Below are 19,164 nucleotides of genomic sequence, written 5' to 3'. Positions count from 1 at the left end.
GTTCACAACTCCACCAGCAGTACACTGCTGTCTCAATTTTCCCATATCCCTGCAAACATTTATCATTTTCATTTTCTTGTCATATCAGCCAATCTAATGGTTATGAGGGGGTACTTCAGAGTTGTTTTAATCTACAGTTGTCTCATCAATAGTGATTCAGGGCATTTTTTCATGACTACAGATAGCATTGATTTTTTTCATCTGAAAACTGCCTGTTCACAGCCTTATAAATGTGACTCAGTTCCCTATATATTTGAGAAATGAGGCCTTTATAATTATCAAGGAAACTTGCTGTAAAACATTTCCCCCAGTTTTCTGCTTGTCTTCTAATTTTGGCTGCATTGGTTATGATTGTACAAAAACTTCTTAATTTAATATAATCAAAATTATCCATTACATACCCTAGAATATGCTTTATCTTTTGTTTGGTCATAAATTCTTCCCTTATCCATAGATCTGATCAGTAAACTACTCCATGCTCCCCTAGTTTGCTTATGGTATCAGCCTTTATGTCTAAATCATGTAATTTACTCAGATCCACTTCCATTTTATGGGTGAGTTCATTCCATTCACATTCACAGCTATGATTACTGTTATATTTCTCTCCATACTACTTTTTTTCCTATTTATTCTTCTCTTTCACCCTGTCTCTCCTCAAGTGTTTTGCCTCTGATCACTTCCTCCCCCAATTCACCCTCCCTTCCATCAGCTCCACCCTCTTCTATTATTCCTTTTCTCTACTACTTCCCTAGAGGGTATGATGGATTTTATACCCAACTGAGTGTGTATGTTACTCCCTCTTTGAGCCAATTCTGATGAGAGTAAAGTTCCAGCATTGCCCACCATGCCTTCCATCTTTCCCTCTACTATAAAAGCTCTTTTAAGTGAGATAATTTATTCCATTCTACCTCTCCCTTCTCCCAGTGAACCCCTCTTTCTCACCCGTTAGTTGTTTTGTTCTTTTAATATCATCCCATCATAGTTAACTCACACTTGTGCCCTCTATGTATACTCTTTCTTACTGCCTTAATAATGGGAAAGTTCTTAGGAGATACAAGTATTATCTTTCTATGTGGAAATGTAAACAGTTTAACCTTATTGAATCCCTTATGATTTCTCTTTACTCTTTACCTTTTTATGCTTTTCTTGGGTCTTGTGTTTCTATTTAGCTCTGGTCTTTCCATCAGGAATGCTTGAAAGTCCTCTATTTCATTAAATATTCATTTTTCTCCTGAATGATTATACTCAGTTTTGCTGGGTAGGTGACTCTTAGTTGCAATCCTAGCTCCTTTGCCCACCAGAATATCATATTCTAAGCCCTCCAATCCTTTAACGTAAAAGTTGCTAAATCTTGTGTTATCCTGACTATGGCTCCACAATATTTGAATTGTTTTTTTCTGGGGGCTTGTAATATTTTCTCCTTAACCTGGAAGCTCCGAATTTGACTATAATATTCCTGGAAGTTCTCATTTTAGGATTTCTTTCAAGAGGTGATCAATGGATTCTTCCTATTTTATCCTCTGATTCTAGGACATCAGGGAAGTTTTCCTTGGTAATTTCTTGAAAGATTATGCCTAGGTTCTTTTATTGATCATGTCTTTCAGGTAGTTCATTAATTCCTTAATTATCTCTCCTTAATCTATTTTCCAGGTCAGCTGTTTTTCCAAAGAGATATTTCCTTCTATTTTTTCATTCTTTTGATTTGATTTTATTGTTTCTTGATGTCTCATGATGTCATTAACTTCCACTTGCCCAATTCTAATTTTTAAGGAACGATTTTCTTCAGTGAGCTTTTGTGCTTCCTTTTTAATTTGGCTAATTCTACTTTCTTTCTTTTATTTTTGGCTAGGCAATGGGTTAAGTGACTTGCCCAGGGTCACACACAGCTAGTAAGTGTTATGTGCCTGAGGCCGCATTTGAACTCAGGTCCTCCTGAATCCAGGACCAGTGCTCTATCTACTGCGCCACCTAGCTGCCCCTAATTCTACTTTTTTAAGTAGTTCTTTTCTTCAGTGACTTTCTGTACATCTTTTCCCTTTTGATCAATTCTGCTTTTTAAGGAGTTCTCTCTTCAGTGTATTTTTGCCCGTCTTTTACCATTTGGCTCATTCTCTTTTTTAAAGTGTTATTTTCTTCAGTATTTTCTATGCCTCCTTTACTAAACTATTGATTCTTTTTTCATAATCTTTTTACATCACTCTCATTTCCTTTCCCAATTTTTCTTCTACCTCTCATCTTTTTTTTTTTAATCCTTTTTGAGTTCTTCCAGGAACTCTTTTTTTTGGGGGTGGGGTAAGGAGGGGGAGGCTAAGACTAATTTACCAATTTTTCTTTGAGGCTTTGCATGTAGTTCTTTTGACATTGTTGTAGACTTCTAAGTTTGTGTTTTGATATTCCCTGTCACCACAGTAATCTTCTATAGTCAGGTTCTTTTTTTGTTGTTTGCTCATTTTTCCAGCCTATTTCTTGACTTTTAAACATTATGTTAAAGTGAGCTCTGCCCCTAGGGTGGAGGGGGAACTCTCCCAAGCTTCAGGTTTTTCATGCTGTTGTTTTCAACTATTGTCAAACAGCTACAGAACTTTTACAAAGAAAAGAGAAAAAAGTTTCCTATGCTGACCAATGGATGGAAAATTATAAGAGGAAAGGGGAACCTCACAAAGGTTACATTTAACATTAAATATGCTGTGTCAGGAGGTACTAAGATTACTCTCATTTCAAGTATTCAGAAGTCAGATCTGTCAAGGATAATAATAGAACAGGTTTTTTCTTAAACTAGGGTCCATTTTAAAAAAAAATATTTTTGATAGGGGCACCTAGGTGGCACAGTGGGTAGAGCACCAGCCCTGGAGTCAAGAGGACCTGAGTTCAAATCTGGCCTCAGACACTTGATACTTACCAGCAGTATGACTCTGGACAAGTCATTTAACCCCAATAGTTTGGGGAGGGGAGGCAAACGGGCCTATAAGTTTTTAGTTCTTCCAAGGTAGTACAATCTAAGGAGATGTATGGTCACTATTCTCCTGGCTTGTGCTCTAGTTTGTAACTAACCACAAGTACTCTCTTCCACCCTGGACTATGTCCAGAGTCCCCGCTTCTGCTAATGCTGCTCCTCACTCTGGGACTATAACCCAGAACCGTATATTGGCAATGCAACAGAGTCTTGCTCTCAGTGCCAACAAAGGGTCCCTGTCATCTCCTTCTGATCAGTTGTCTGACTCCTTTACCATCTGTGGGCTGAGAGCTCCAGAAGGCACTGCTGCTGTGACCTGCACGGGACTCTGTTCCACTTTCACCCCAGTGAAAAGACCTTTCCTGCCACCCTTCTAAATTGTCTTGAGCTAGAAAGTTGTTTCACTCTGCCCTTTTGTTGGTTCTGCCACTTCAGAATTCATTTTGAGGTATTTTAACATTGTGTGGAGCCGAATTTGGGAGAACTCAGGTGAATCCTTGCCTTTACTCTGCCTCTTGGCTCTGCCCTGAATTCGTGGAAGGGATTCATTTCAAGCACAGGTTCCCAAAGTGGGTAATGCCACCCCCTGGGGGGGTGCTGGAATGATCCAGGGGAGGCAGTAGTAGCCTCAGATGCAACTGCAGGGCGTTGTATAAAAATAAGGGGGCCATGAAAGCGTAGAGAAGAAAATTTTGAAAAACTTCATACATGTTTCATCTGTTGTACAATAGAATTAAAGTTGTAGTGATTACATTATTTTCCAAATAAACACACAAAAAGCAAGGTATAACTGATCAAGTCCACTGACAGGTCTTAACAAGCAAGCACTGGCAAGTAAGTATGTTGTGCATTGTTGGGAAGTCCAGCATGCATCGGCAGAAATATGTGCATATAAGACTTGTTTACAATACAATACTATACGGTTACATGCTGCAATATTGCATCATCAAAATGTCAATGCAGGAAAAACTCACAAATTTACAATAAATTATTAAATTTAAGAAGCATCACTGTTTTTAAAAAAAATTATATTTTTTGAAATGACAAAATTTTTTAAAAATCATTAAAGGGTTAAAGAAGGTAGCTATCCAGGGGGGCACTGAGTAATTTTTTTTTTAAAAGGGGGCAGTAGGCAAAATAAGTTTGGGAACCTCTGATTTCTAGGAATGAGTTGGACTAGATAGCTTCAGAGGTCTCCTTCAATCCATATTACACAATAACACACTGTGAGCCCAGGAATTTTTCTATTCGAAAGTTAGTCTCTCTGCTTAGAGTCTTTCCTTTCCAATTCATCTTCTACATAGCTGCCAAAACCCAGTTAAGTATGACTATATCATTCCCCTGCTCAAGAAGCTTTAGTGTTACCTTAGTATCTTTAGGATAAAATATACACTACCCAACTTGGAACTGAAAGGGCTCTACAACCTGGCCCCACTTATCTTTCCAAACTAATCTGAAAGCCTAAGCTTGCCAGCTAATGCTGCTCACACACTAGGGTTCAGATAAACAGGCCTACTTGTTATTCCCTACAACATTCCATGTATCCACTTTCTCTGGAATTTTCAAAGACATAAATTTAAAAGCACACTAAATTTCCCGACTTGAGATGTGTGGAATACAGTCCTTTCCCCTCCTCAGTAAAATCTCTGAAAAATCTCTGGGCTTCCTTTGAAGTTCTGCTCAGGGTTAGGGTCCCACCTCATATACCCGGGCCCTTCCTGAACCTCTTCTGAGGTTTCTGTTCTCCCTCCTTGGTTACTTTGTATTTATTTGGCATATATTTTGTATTTACAGATCTGCCAAGATTTAAGCACCATCCAGTAGAGTGTAAGCTCCTTTGGGTCAGGAACTCTTGTTTCTGTCCTGTCTCCAGAGGCTAGCACAGAGTACTTTGAATGTTGCAACTGCTTAAAAAATGTTTATGGAATTAAAATGAATTCAGCTAATATAAAAGGAAAATTTCAGTCAACAATATGATTAGACTGCTAAGAAAAGGGAATACAACCTTAGGCTACATTAATACAAGGACAGTGTCAAGCTCATGTCAAATAACAGTCCTACTATTCCCTGAGCTGATGAGATGACAACCAGTAATTGTGGATATCATATTTTAAAAGGGACACTGACAAATGACAGTGCATTCAGACACCAAAAACCAGGATAGTGATGTGCTAGAAACCAGCATTATCTGATGCACTATTTTAAAAAGCAGCTGGTTTGTTTCCTGGAGAAGAGAAAATTAATACTACCTGATAGCTATCTTCAAACAGCTAAAGAGCTTTTACAAAGAAAAGAGAAAAAAAGTTTCCCATGCTGACAATGGATGGAAAATTGTAAGAGGAAAGGGGAACCTCACAAAGCTACACTTAACATTAAAAATGCTGTGTCAGGAAGTACTAAGATTCCTCTCATTTTAAGTATTCAGAAGTTGGATATGTCAAGGATAATAACAGAAAAGGGTCTTTCTTAAACTAGGGTTCATTAATTTTTTTTTTACTATTTTGATAGGGGCAGCTAGGTGGTGCAGTGGGTAGAGCACCAGCCAAGGCGTCAGGAGGACCTGAGTTCAAATTTGGCCTCAGACACTCAATACTTACTAGCTGTGTGACTCTGGGCAAGTCACTTAACCCCACTGCCTAAACTCCACCCCCCAAAAAAAATATTTTGATAGCTATATTTCAATATAACTGGTTTCCTTTATTATTTTGTTAATTTATTTCCTATGTATTTTGTTTTATGCACTTTTTGTTTTATGACCTCGAGAACCAGTCCATAGGCTTCACCAGACCACCAAAAGAATTCTTAATCTATTCTGTGTCCTGAACTCCTTTGGCAGTCTACTATAGATGGAATTTCAATATGAGGGACCAGACTAGATGACCTCTAAGGCTTCTTTCAAGTGTAAAAGTTATGAGTCTGTGAAAAATGGCAGAGACTAAAGACTAAGAAAACATGTCATATTAAACATCTCATAAGACCTCTTAATTCCCCAGAACACACTACTGGTTAGAACAATTCATTCAGGACACCTTCCCCCCCTCAAAAAAAAATGATTACAAGCAACATTATTAAAAGGGGCTAGGTAGTACAGTGGATAGAGCTCTGGCCTTGGAGTCAGTAGGACCTGAGTTCAAATCCGGCCTCAGACACATGACACTTACTAGCTGTGTGACCCTGGGTAAGTCACTTAACCCCTGACTGCCCCACCAAAACTCAAAAACAAAAAACCCAAGGATAGGGATGAATTGATTCCCACCAGGTGAACAATGGTAAACTCATGAATCAGTAAATTTATTAGCATTCGTAGTTGCTTCTCTAGATATTCTCTGTCTTGTCCATGCAACATCCTCTTCCTTGCTTCCCATGTACCTACCTACACACTCTTTCTTGCCCACAGATTATAAGTACGCATGACTAGGAGTGAAATACACACACACATACTGAAGGCAGGGCAGGCATGTTAAAAGAAGTCTGCCATACTGTCCTGTGGTTGACAGTGGAAGAATACCAGGACACAGAAAGAACGGAGCAAAAAAAGTTGGCTCTGCAGTAAGAGGGTATGGGTTCTCTTCTTGGCTCTGCCACTTGTACTTGGGTGGCATTTACTTCTCCAAGACTCAGTTTCCTTATCTCAAAATGAGGGGGTATGGACAAGAGGATCTCTAAGGGCCTTCCTACCTCTAAGTGAGCAAACCAATGTGCACATTCAACACATTCTATTTAAATAAATATTTAAGTATCTACTATATATAAGATGTATCCACTACATATAAGGTGAGGAGTAGCATGGCTTAGTGATTAGAAAGCTTTCTCTGACCGATACTTTGTGATCCTGGGGGAAAAAAAAATCACTGAACTTTTCCGTGCCCAAGCCATTCTCTAAGACTAAACTCCAGAATTGAGATCCACACAAGAAGAAATTTCCTCCCTGGGAGTGCCCTACACCAGTGGTGTCAAACTCAAATAGATCTCTGCCTGCCCCAATGTTGACTCAGAAAACCATAAATTCACCTTATCAATGTTGTATTGTACTTTTATTTATTTTATTAAATGTTTCTCAATTACATTTGAATCTGGTTCAGGCTGCCCTCTCTTTGAAGCTGCAATGAGTTTGACACCTCTGCCCAGTGATGAGAAGAGGAAGCAGGATGGTGTGGAGATGAAGCAATAATCATAAGTTCACAGATAAGAGCTATAAGGGTCCTTGGAAGCTATTCTGTCCAACTACATCATTTCAGAGATGGAGGCCCGGAAAGGTGAAGTCATTTGTCAAGGTCATACAGGTAATAAACAGCGGAATCGGCATTCAAAACCAGATCCTTGATTCCAAATCTAGCACTATACTACACAGCTTCCCTTTGAAAGCGGTACTTTTAAGTAGAAAAAGCTGGGCCTTAACTGATTTCATAAATATTGAAAAGACAGGTGAGTAGCAAAGATAAGGCAAAGACCTCAGAATCGTTTTTTACTTTTTCTTCTTCATTTCCGGGAACCAGTCAGCTACCAGATCATTTTGTTTTCCTTTCCCACCCCAACCTCCATCCCCAAGTTAAGCTGCAGGTGGAGGAACCAGACCTTTCTATAACCAGAGGTGGGCAGCAAAGAGTAAGCCCAGAGGGAGGGTCACCTCCCAAAACATACAACTGGCCATGTCACTGGGGAGACTGGACCAGAAATATGCATCAAGCTGAGAGATGCAAGTAGACCAACTAGATATGATAAGGAAGGGAAATCGTGATCTCTTTGGGCTAAAAGAACAGCTTGCAGTATGCTACATGCGGCCTACCCACAGGGCCCAACAAAGAGCTACTCATACCTCAGAGGAACTATATGAGGATGCTAGGAAGGTAGAAAAAGGCTTCCATACAGCCAAAAGCTGTGAGTGATCTCTTTTTCACATGTGCTCTCTAACCTTGAGCCCACTTTCCCCTGGGCTCTGTATGTACTCAGAGAAGAGTGTTTCCCAAATCTTTTTAAAATTTATTTATTTTTTTTATTTTGGCTAGGCAATGGGGTTAAGTGACTTGCCCAGGGTCACACAGCTAGTATGTGTTATGTATCTGAGGCCACATTTGCACTCAGGTCCTCCTGAATCCAGGGCCGGTGCTCTATCCACTGCGCCATCTAGCTGCTCTCCCCCCAAACTTTTGATGAAAATGTTTTGTTCCAACTGTTCTTACTTTACAACCTTAGAAAATATCTGTTAACTAAAGCTAATTAAGTCTGACTGGCTAATCGTTAGCAATGGGGAGTACACTGGAGAGGAGCAAAGTATTAGAGAATCAACTCCCACCCTTCAGGGTTATCCCTAGATTCCTAAGGGAAGAAGTTGTGAGCCATACTCTGAGGACGTGACCTGCCAGTCCAAGTAGAAGTTCTGAAGCAGTTCCAGAGGGAAAGCTGCACGTTGCAGTCAGCTGTATGTCTGTCTGTCTCTCTCTCTCTCTGTCTGTCTCCCAATCAATTCTTCCCACTCTGGCCTCACCTGCCAGTCTTGACCCCCCTGAGGTTCATCACTTTAATTGTTCACTAATCAGAACCCTAGAATCTCTACAATCTTCCACCTTTTTTGCCCCTAAGAAGCTTACATTCTACTTCTTGTACGCCTGTGTATACACAGATAAGTAAACACAAGGTAATATGAGGAAGAAAAAAAAGTAACAATTCTTTAGAATTCTCATTTTACTCTCTTCTACCTTACTCTATGCTCTAGAGGACAGAGTCTAGCCAAACCAAGCTCCTCACAGTTTTAGTCAAATATGTCCCATATTTTGCAACTTAAACATGCCCTCCCCACACTGGCTAATGAATTCATATTTATCCTTAAAGCCCAACTGATGCACTACTTACTCCAAGGAGTATTTCCTTTTGATCAGCTATCCTCCACTGATAGTGGAATGTTAAGGAGCAGCAGTGCCACTAAGGTTATGTGCCGTAAGTTTCTAGTGAGTGAACCAACTGAATTTCTTTAGTAACTTAGCCTGAAAAATAGGAGTAGAGGAATTGGACTATTGGAGTTTACCCAGGTTTGAGAGTTGATGTATTAGAACCCACATCTGACTATGCTCCTGATGGGCTTCAAAAGCTTCAGTGGCTCTCCATTGCCTATAGGATAAAATCTGAATTAACTCTGGCATTTAAAACCCTATGTGTTCTTGCCTCCAGCCTATTTTCCAGGATGATTACATATCAGTCTCCTTCACACATTCCACACTCTAGCCAAACTGACCTAATTGCTGTTCCCATATATGACATTCCATCTTCTTCATGCTTTTACACAGGTTGACCGCCACGTCTTTCCCTCTTCATTTCTTCCTCTTGGAACCCCAACAACCTTCAAGAGGTCTCTTCTGATTCCTTCCAGTTGTTAGCGCCTCCTCACTTGAATCACTGTGTATTATTTTGCATAATATCCTGCGGGCCCTTAGTGTTGGCTGTACTTCCTATACATTCACTGTATATAAAGGTATGTTATCCATGTGCAGAAGAAGTCTAGGTGTATGGAAGTGAAGCTGAGAAAATCATGGGTGGATGAGAACACAAATATCTTCATTGTATCTAAAACTGCTCCCCCATCCTCTAAAAAAACTCTCACTTGATCTATCCATTCCCACTAGCTATCACTTCATATCTTTTCTCCTTTTTGTGGCTAAAATCTTGAGAAAGCCATCTATAATTGATGCCTCCACTTCCTTTCTTCTTACTCCATTTTTAACTTTCTACAGTCTGGTTCCCAACTTCATCATTTAACCAAAACTGCTCTTTCCTGTTAGCAATGACCTGTTAATTGCCTAATCTGATGGCCTTTTTTTCAACCCTCATCCTTCCTGAACTCTCTGCAGCCTTTTACACTGTCAATTGCCCTATTCTCTCTAAGTTTCCAAGACACCTCTCTATCCAGATTCTTCTCCTACTCATCTAAACACCCCTCAGTCTCCTTTGCTGGAACTTATCCAAGTCATGCCCAATAAACATGGGTATTTCTCAGGGATCTCTCCTAAGCCCTATTCTCTTCTACTTCCATACTATTTCACCTAGTGACCTCATCAGCTCCCATGGTTTCAATTCTCATCTCATGCTACTGATTCTCATATCCAGTCTTAACCTGTTCCCCAGACTCTAAAACTGGATATGCCACATCTTAAACTCAACTCATTAACTTTACCCAAAAAGCCTCTGAACCCTTCTGAGCTCCCTCTGCCCTTCTGAACTTCTATGTTACTGTCCTCCCAGTTACCCAACTCTCAACCTAGGTGTTATCCTTGTCTCTTTACTCTCTCACCTTTCATATCTAATCTGTTATTAACTCCCATCTATTTTACCCTTATAAACATCTCTCAAATATGTCTCCTCTCCTATGACATTGTCACAATTCTTGTGCAGACCCTCCTCATCTCACACCTGGACTATTGCAACAATCTACTGGTTGGTCCTTCCCCATTACAGTTCATCCTAATCTTCCTAAAGTTCAGATCTGACTATGTCTCTGTCGGCTTGTCTGTCTCTCTCTCACACGTACACACACACCCCCCACACTCAATAAATTCCACTGGCTTCCTGTCACTTCCAGGATCAAATACAAAATCATCTGGTGTTCCAAGCCTTTCACAACTTGGCCCTACCTTTCCAATCTTTGTAAACCTTACTCACTCCCAAGTATTATATGATCCAGCGATACAGGCCTCCTTGCTGTTCCTCCCACAGGACACTCCATCTCCAGACTCTGGTTATTTTCAGTGGCTGTTTCCTATGCCTGGAACTCTCCCTCCTCATCTCTGCCTCCTTTCTTTGGCTTCTATCAAGTTTCAGCTAATATCCTATCTTCTCCAAGAAGCCTTTCCTGATTCCCCTTAATGCCAGTGCCTTCCCTCTCTTGATTATTTACAACTTACCCTATACATAGCTTGTTTGTACACCGTTTGTGCATTGTCTCCCCCATTAGACTGTGAGCTCCTTGAAAGCAAAGACTATCTTTTACCTTGCTTAGAGACTATCTTTACTTTGCTATCTTTTACACAGTGCTTAGCACTGTGCCTGGCACACAGTAGGTGCTTACTAAATGCTTACTGACTGGCTCCCTTTCCGAACAAAGCTTAAGTTGTCGAAATTTAAGTCATATAGCAGTGTGGAAATCAAAGCAAGCTTGTCCCAGTCCAGGATAAGTTGATCTCCTGAAATCTTATATCATGAACAATGATCTAGGTTTGAACACTCTACACTTTTCTCATTTACATCTCCCCTTGGAGGGTTGGATGATGTACAAAACTCCTCCCAGAGCCTTCCTTTACAGAAGGCTCACATCCTTTCTAGTTATTCCTTTCTCCATCAGTAGCTCTGCTTGGCTTTCACTCCACAGAACACCACTTCCCCCTCCCCCTACCAGAACAATTTGTCCCCCTCCTTTCTGCTTCTTTTTATGTACTGTGTTCCCCCCCATTAGGCAAGCTCCTTGAGGGCAGGGACCATCTCTTTTTCTTTTTTGTACCCCCAACAATTAACACAGTGCTTGGCACAGACTTAACAGGTGCTTAATAAATATTTATTGAATCGAACTAAAAGGTATTTTTAGGAATCACTGGCAAACTGAACTTAAAAATCTTATCCTTTAACTGTCAATACATTCACAAACAGTAAATACTGAATAATGGCAAAAAAAATTATAGGATACTTTCATAATGAGTGGCTATAAAATTGCCTTTATGCTACAGATTTACAGAAATTATACTAACAAGAGCTCTCAAAAAACTCTTACTATACCCACTTGTCTAAGACACTTAAATCACTGTATTTACTTTTTCAAGCGGGACATAACAGGTTTTGCTACTGGCTTCAAAATGCAGATTTTAAAGCACAGAATTCAAGTGATAAGATTCAATATCTGGTAATAAAGAAAATAGAACATAGGTTTTAATAGTATTAAAGCATTTCTAATGGAAATACACAGGGCATGTTATAAAAAAGAAAGCATATTGTATAAATTCTCAAGCTCAAAATAATAATTGTATTTTAAAGTTAACTATTCAAAAACTGATTTTTTAAAAAAAAAACATTAAAATATTTCCTTTAAAATGGGTAAGTTTATGGGGGCAGCTAGGTGGCGAAGTGTACCGGCCCTGGAGTCAGGAGGGCCTGAGTTCAAATCTGACCTCAAGACACATAACACTAGCTGTGTGACTCAGGGTTAAGTCACTTAACCCCAACTGCCTCACCATAAAAAAAAAAAGGAAAAAGGGTAAGTTTAAACCATTAAACTATTTTAAAAAGGCAACTTATGGAATGACATAAAAAGTTGGAATGGAGTAGAATGACATTCTAAAAAAATAAGACAACTTATTATGGAATACTAAAAAAACCTTTCAAACAGTCTTATACTTCTGAGAAATCAAAGAAATAAAGATTATCAATCATACATAGGGATTTCAGTTAGAGTCTCTCAGGAAGAGGGAGCTGCTCAGGAGGGATGTGATTCTCTCTCCCTTTCCTAAACCAGAAGGTACTTAGCTAGATGCCTTTTCTTCTCATGTTCCTTTACTCCTTCCTTTCCCTCCCAAATGAAAATAATTAAAATATCTCTAATAGATTATTATACTAGGGAGGCTTATGCTAGCTAGACCAACAACTTTTTCTTTAGCAATATCTTCTCTCAAAATGCTGTGGGTATTCAACAGCAGCATCACAAGAATGAAACTGATGCAAGCTTAGTCAGTTTCATCTCTACTTTTGTAGGGCTTCCAGAATATATAAAGCTAATTAGGTTCAAAGCAGTTTACTTACTACATACAGAGGGCATCCCCAGGGCCTACCAAGATGGAATGTGAAACCGACTAAGCATCAATTTCACTCTGTAGGCATAATCTTGGTGTGGGGGAGGGAGGATAATAGTAATAATAATAATAATAATAAATCTTAGGATAGAAGGTGGTGACCAAAAATAATCTCAGAGGGTAGAGGGGAAGAAAATAATTGCTTAATTTCAGGGTGGAGACTGTACTACGAGCTTCTTTTGGCGACCAAGCTAATTAAGTATGATAGTAAATTAGGTTGGTAGCAAAAAAACAAAACAAAAAGCCCTTAGAAATAAAGCTACCTCCCAGAAAAATTAACCCAGCCACCAAATATCTAAAGGAGATAAGAATGACTCTACTTTTAGTTCCTATACTAATATTAAGCTATCGAAAACACTGTTACTATGCAAATAACTACTTAACCTTAGTACAAAGGGATTTATTTCTTAAGGCTCCCAAACAAGTTCATCTATCTTGAACTGAGGACTCCCTCTAACAGATTTTAACTGAACAAAACGAACCAATGAGGGGTAAGATAGGTAGAGAGACTGGAATAAGCCATTTAAGACTATTTACATTCAGATAGATGGCACTTATATGATAATAATCCTATTAAGGAAGCTATAGTCAAACAACTCACTTTATTGTCATCACTTTTATCAAAGATGAAATAACATAAGACCTTTAAACACATATAGGCCGTCAGAAAAGGAGTACAAGTTCACTAATCAAACAGCAATACATAGTAACAAACACAACAGCCAGTCTACCAGAGACTAGGAAAAAACAATTTATGTAAAATGTTACATTTTTAATTACTATTATCACAATTTTAACATTAAAGTTTACATAGCCAATTAAGATAACACCCAGAGAACATGAAAAGATTAAATGTCACCTAAAACATCGAATGTTCCAGAAGACAAAAATTTACATGTGAAAGTCTTAGGACAAGGGAGGAAGAGTTAAAGGACCTAATTTACACTCAAGCAGTAAGTTAAATTTCAAGACAGAGAAAAGGTTATGTTCCTCCCATACCCAGGAAATCCCAGTAACAGACATCAAAGAAGAAAAGGCATCTAGCTAGCACCTTCTGGTTTTAGGAAAGGGAGAGAGAATCACATCCCTCCTAAGCAGCTCCCTCTTCCTGAAAGACTCTAAAAAGGTAGGCTGCCTTTGAGGGCCAACCAAGCAGAATGCTTATTTCAGTGCCCATTCTTTCTCCACAATTTCTCTTCAGATGTTGACATTTTGATATGGAATCATCACTGAAATAAAAAAAATAATTATAGAGACAACATTGAGAACCTTTAGGAAGTAGTTCCCACTGAACAGAGGGGATGGACACAAAAAAGAATTTCGAAAACACTGACAACAAACATAAAGAGTTTGATGTCAGTCCCTTTCATATTGTGATAAAGAAGAAGGCAGAGAACTGTTCGTTGATTAATATGGAGGGGGGAAGAAAACATAAAAAAGGGAGTCCTAGGGTACAAAATTCAAAAACTTTATGCAAATGGATGTTCAAAAAGTTATTTTTTCCCTGTATAAATACAAGATGTAAAATGAACACTGCCATTCAGTCAAAAATGCTTCATTTTATTTCTGAAGATTTTTGTTTACTTGTCTTAATAGAAGCTTCTTCCCCTATAAAAGGAATTCATACCCAAAGAATTCATTAACTGAAGTCATTACATTACCTAAGTATACCTGCTCTCTTGACATCTCCACCTCCACATGCTCACAGTAGAACTCATCTCTTTTGCACTAAATTCATCCCTCTGCTATCTTCCTGTAGAAGACTCTCATCCTTCCAGTAGCCCAGGTTTCCAACCTTGGAATTGTCCTTGACTCTTCTTTCTCACAATCCCCACTCTGGGTCAAACCCTCATTACCTCACACCTAGACCTCTGCAACAATCTCCTTATTGGTTTTCCCATCTTTCCTCTCTCCAATCCATCTTTTACACAGCTACTACCTAACAATGACTACCTCACACATCCCTGTTCAAGAAATTTAACTTGATCCCACATCATCAAGGATAAAACACAAAATTACCCATGCAGCATTCAAAGCCCATCACAAGCTGGATCTAAGGAACCTTTCTTCCCAGACTGATCTGACATCACTCCTTCTTGAGCACTCTAGGGTCTTGCCAAACTGCCCTATTTCTGTTGCTGTAAACAACATCCCCTCTCTCCCTCCTCATGTCTTAGAAACTCTCCTTGTGGTCAAGGCTCAGCTCAACTGCCACTTCCTCCAAGAGGCCTTTCCTGATTTTCCCCAGATGTCAGTGCTCTACCTCTCTGAAATTAATTTGTATTTACTCGTGTATCTTTTGTATATACTTTACTGTGTACATATTTCCCCTCAACAAAACATAAGCTGCGTAGGGGTAGGGACTGTTTTGTTTTGGGCTTCTTATCCTCTATCACATAGTAAGTACTATAATAAGTGCTTATTGAAGATTAGAGGTGATTTAGGAGAACAATAAAAACAACACTGAAATTATACAACTGGCATCTCAATCCCAGGACAGGTGGGGTGAAATTAACTTTGGGACTCAACAGGAGGAAGGCTCAGAAGTAAATGTCTCCTATCAAAAGCCAACTAATTGCTAACTGTGCTAAGAAAGCATACTGGTACAGTAGTTCTTCTAAAAAAGATATACTTTGGTTATATTCCATAAATCTGAATTACTTTCTTGTTCAAAACTCAATATGTAAAATTACATTTACAAATAGAGTACTTGAAGTTTGTTCATCCCTTATTTCTTCTCTGTATAAAACTCTTCATTACGTACATGGAACACTTTTCTTTGCCGAATCTGTTATGATAATAATTCAGAAAAGGATGACAGGACAGCCAAGTTCTCAACTGGACTTCAGTGCATTTCAGTTTTCATTTTTTACTAATATTAATTTTGACAGAAAAGGCGTTTACTTGAGGGGAAATTACCTTCTTCAATGCTGACAACTACTGTATATTCAAAACTTATAGTATTCAGAACATTTATAATAAAGGAAACAAATTCCACATCATTTCCAATCGATAACAACTGAATCCCAAGGTCCAAAAACACAGAAAAACTACTTCTCCATGAGAGTGATTCTACAACAGAAAAAGAAAAAAAAACGTAAATTTTTCAGGGGTTGAGAATGAACTCATTGTTTAATCATAAAAACTAGGCTTAAAATCAGATGGTCTATTAAAGTAACACCTTGACAAGCTAATTGATCTGATAATAGTAAAATTAAAAAGGTTGCTGATAGTAACAATACTGCAATCAAATTTTGGGGGCTCCTCAATTTCACAATAAGTCTTCATTTATTTGTATAGTTTTTCTTTCTAGCTTAGTAACTTTGAAGTAAGGATACCTAGAAGCACCTGTGCCATCAGACAGAGACACATCCAACTTAAGGGAAAAAAAGACAACTAGCCCCTACTATTAAACCATTAAAAACAATGTCTCCTAAAAAATTTCCATGTCAACTGAACAAAGCTGTTTATAAATAAGAAGGAATGTGGAGGTGTGAGGAAGATAAGAGGAAGCCTCATCAAGCAGCAAAAGCAGGAAACCAAGCAGAATGAATGAAAAGTGGGACAAACGAAACATGAAAGTATAAGCTGGAAATAAGAAATGGGTAAGAGTTTTATAGGTGTAAAGAAGTTAGAAGAAATTAACAGGAATATCACAGGAAACTAAGTTGAAAGGAAATGGGGACCTCAGCAGAAGTGGTAACTGAAAATGGGTATAATTTTGCCAGGACAGATTTAGGCTAGGTCATAGGACAGAGGTGGTAACATGATGGGCAACAACAGTATTGGGTTCAAGGTAGGAAAGTGTAAAAACAGAATGGTACATTATCAAATCAGATAATGAAGAAAGCAGACTGTGTGAATTTCAAGGTAAAGCAATAGAGCATTAAATACAGACTGAAGTTATGAGGAAGGAAAGACAAGAAGTTATTAAAGTAAGGAAAGACAAGCAAAATCAACACCCTAACCTTACTACCCAATTAATCACTGTAAAACAATATCAGGTATTACCTTATTTTTTAACATATAATAAATTATAACAAAATAAATATAATTTGAGAATATGACAAGAATACTAATTCTAATTTAAAAAGGCAAGGGAGAGAAGTAAAGGAGAGAGTAGACAGAAGTGAAAACACTAAAAAAAATACGACGACGAAGAAATAAATGTTAAGAATGAGAGGGGGGAAATAGGTGTGAAATAAGACACAGGATTCAACTGTGGGAAATGGTCCAACATGGGGAAATAGAGGGTTAGTGCTGTGGAAACTTTGTGGGATCTCAATAACTTTACAGACAATAGTCAAAGGTGTCCAAAGAAATTTGAGAAAATAAAGGAGGTAGCATACAATGTGAGAGAGCCAAGGAATGAAGTATGAAGCCTCAGTGGGGATTTGGCAGAAGGAAAAGAACAGAGTAGCCATCGAAGCAAAAATTGAGGGAGGTAGAAGGGGGGGGGCAGGTCACAATACTGTGGGCGGAGGGGGAGAGTGGAGTAAGGATGTCAGTGACATGGTGTTTACAAAAATAAAGAGGGGGGTTGACTGGTCTGAGATGGGAGGGCAGAAGGATCCTCGGGCTTCAAGGATGGTCAGCAAAAGAGAGAAACAGAAAACTCAGTCTTCGTTGGCTGGGAAACAATCTCCAAACACTCTGGGAGGCAGGGGGAGAGAGAGGAGGGCACCCTGAGCCGCCCGGTAGAAGGCCCCCATTCTCCTCCTCCTCCTCACCACCCCCACCCACGTTCACATACCCTAGCAGACACAGGCCACTCGGGCGAGCGGGGGGGCGAGGGGTGTCCCCCCTTCTCCTTCGCAACATCCCCAACACACACTGGGGGAAAAACACGGGAGGGGGGCGAGTAAGGACGACGTGGGTCTGGGGATGGCGGCGGGTCGTGACCTTCTAGGGCCAAATCTGGGCTCAATTCCTTCTCCCCAACTTCTGCTGTCCCCCACATCCCCCCCGGGCCGGGGCCAAGGGGAGCCCTGTCCCCGGGGGGCCTCCGGGTGTTTACGTGTTGAAGGGCTGCGCGTGCGCGTGCGCGTGTAGGGGGGGTCTCCCATCATCCCAGGTGGGGGGGGAGCAGATAAGGGGCCGTCTTCATTAGCACCCCTTCCCCCCCCAATCTGCGGTCGAGGTGGGGGGAGGCCAGCGCTCGCCTGCCCGGCAGCCCGGCAGGCAGTCTTCACTCACCTCCTCGGGGATGGCCGGCTCGGCGGAGGACGCCGAGCCGGCGCCAGCCTCGGGATCCATGTCCCCGTTGAAGAGAGCGGGGCCCTGCTCCGCGCCGCCGCCGCCGCCGCCGCTCAGCGCCGCCATCTTGTAACCAAGAGCTGGAGCCCGAGCGACCGCGGCTGGGCGGGGAGGAGGAGGGGGAATGGTGGGGGAGGGGGAGGGGGAAAGAGAGGAGGGCGGGGGCGGGGGGAGCGAGTGTGTATGGTTCTGTGAGTGTATGCGCGCGCAACGTTGAGGGCGGGAGGAAGGAGCCCGGATGAGAGAGGGAAGGAAAAGCCGAAAAGGAAGGGAGCCCGGAGCGGGGCGGGGGAGGAGGTGAGAGCTCCGACCGTGGCGTCACCAGCGTGACGTCACCCTTGGGGAGCTGCATGGTGTCACTCGGGAGCTCCTCCCGTTGTCATCACGGGAGGCCATGGTCACGCCCACTTCGGTCTGCGCACCGCCCCCAACCCCCAAGCCTGGGGTCGACCTGCTATCGGAGGCTGCTGCATCCCTGCCTCCTCCCTTACCTTTTCAGCTGCTCCTTTTTTCCGTCGGCTGCCCTCCCGGAGAGTGTAGGCATGCGGTTCTGATGGACCGATGGGGTTTTGGACGAGGAGGGACAGTCCCATCTCCCGGGTCACTGGGTTAATCTCCTTGCAACATAGAAGCCCAAATAAGAATACGCGAAACATTTGCAAAAAAAAAAATTATGCCCCATCTGCAATTTACAACTCATTTATTTCAAGCAATATTGGATACAAAGAAATCCTAATCCAACCAAAGAATTCAAGTGTTATTTTGTAGTTCTTCGTAAAAGAGATTTGACCTGTTAAGTAGGTCACAGGCCTGGCTTGAGAAGGCTTTATCACACAGATTGTGTTAATAGTCTACAGGGTCACCTATCCTTCACCATTAGGGGATGAGGTGTTCCAAGCTAGAGAATTTTACAGATAATTGACGCTCTTTACCAAAAACTGAAAATATTTCTGATAGAAACCTCTTATGCATTGTTTTGGCTTCATTGAATAGAGATATGAAGAAACCATTATAACTTAAAACTACTGTTAGATTCAAAATATATTCAAAAAAGTCAATTTAGGAAGCATTTATTGTCAACTATGTTCAAAGCACTGTGGTAGGTCTAGGAAATAAAAAGACAAAAACGTA

At 40.5% G+C, this 19,164-nt stretch overlaps 1 protein-coding gene across 6 annotated transcripts in view; it reads right to left on the bottom strand.

Annotated features, from left to right (window-relative positions):
* Positions 1-18,153, bottom strand: part of BRAF (B-Raf proto-oncogene, serine/threonine kinase) — a 162,350-nt gene extending 144,197 nt beyond the window's left edge. For 5 of the 6 annotated variants that reach the window (XM_078153351.1, XM_020998143.2, XM_078153339.1 and 2 more), the window contains exon 1: positions 17,974-18,153. In XM_078153351.1, coding sequence (XP_078009477.1) covers positions 17,974-18,099 — 126 coding nt within the window. In that variant the 5' untranslated portion in view covers positions 18,100-18,153. The remainder of the gene's footprint in view (positions 1-17,973) is intronic. The other variant, XM_020998145.2, reaches the window with a different exon arrangement.
* Between the last annotated feature and the right edge of the window lie 1,011 nt (positions 18,154-19,164).

This window comes from Phascolarctos cinereus, unplaced genomic scaffold, assembly GCF_003287225.1.
Source record: "Phascolarctos cinereus isolate Bilbo 61053 unplaced genomic scaffold, phaCin_HiC Scaffold_1;HRSCAF=81, whole genome shotgun sequence".
NCBI classification, from domain to species: domain Eukaryota; kingdom Metazoa; phylum Chordata; class Mammalia; order Diprotodontia; family Phascolarctidae; genus Phascolarctos; species Phascolarctos cinereus.
This window is presented reverse-complemented; position numbering and strand designations above follow the sequence as displayed.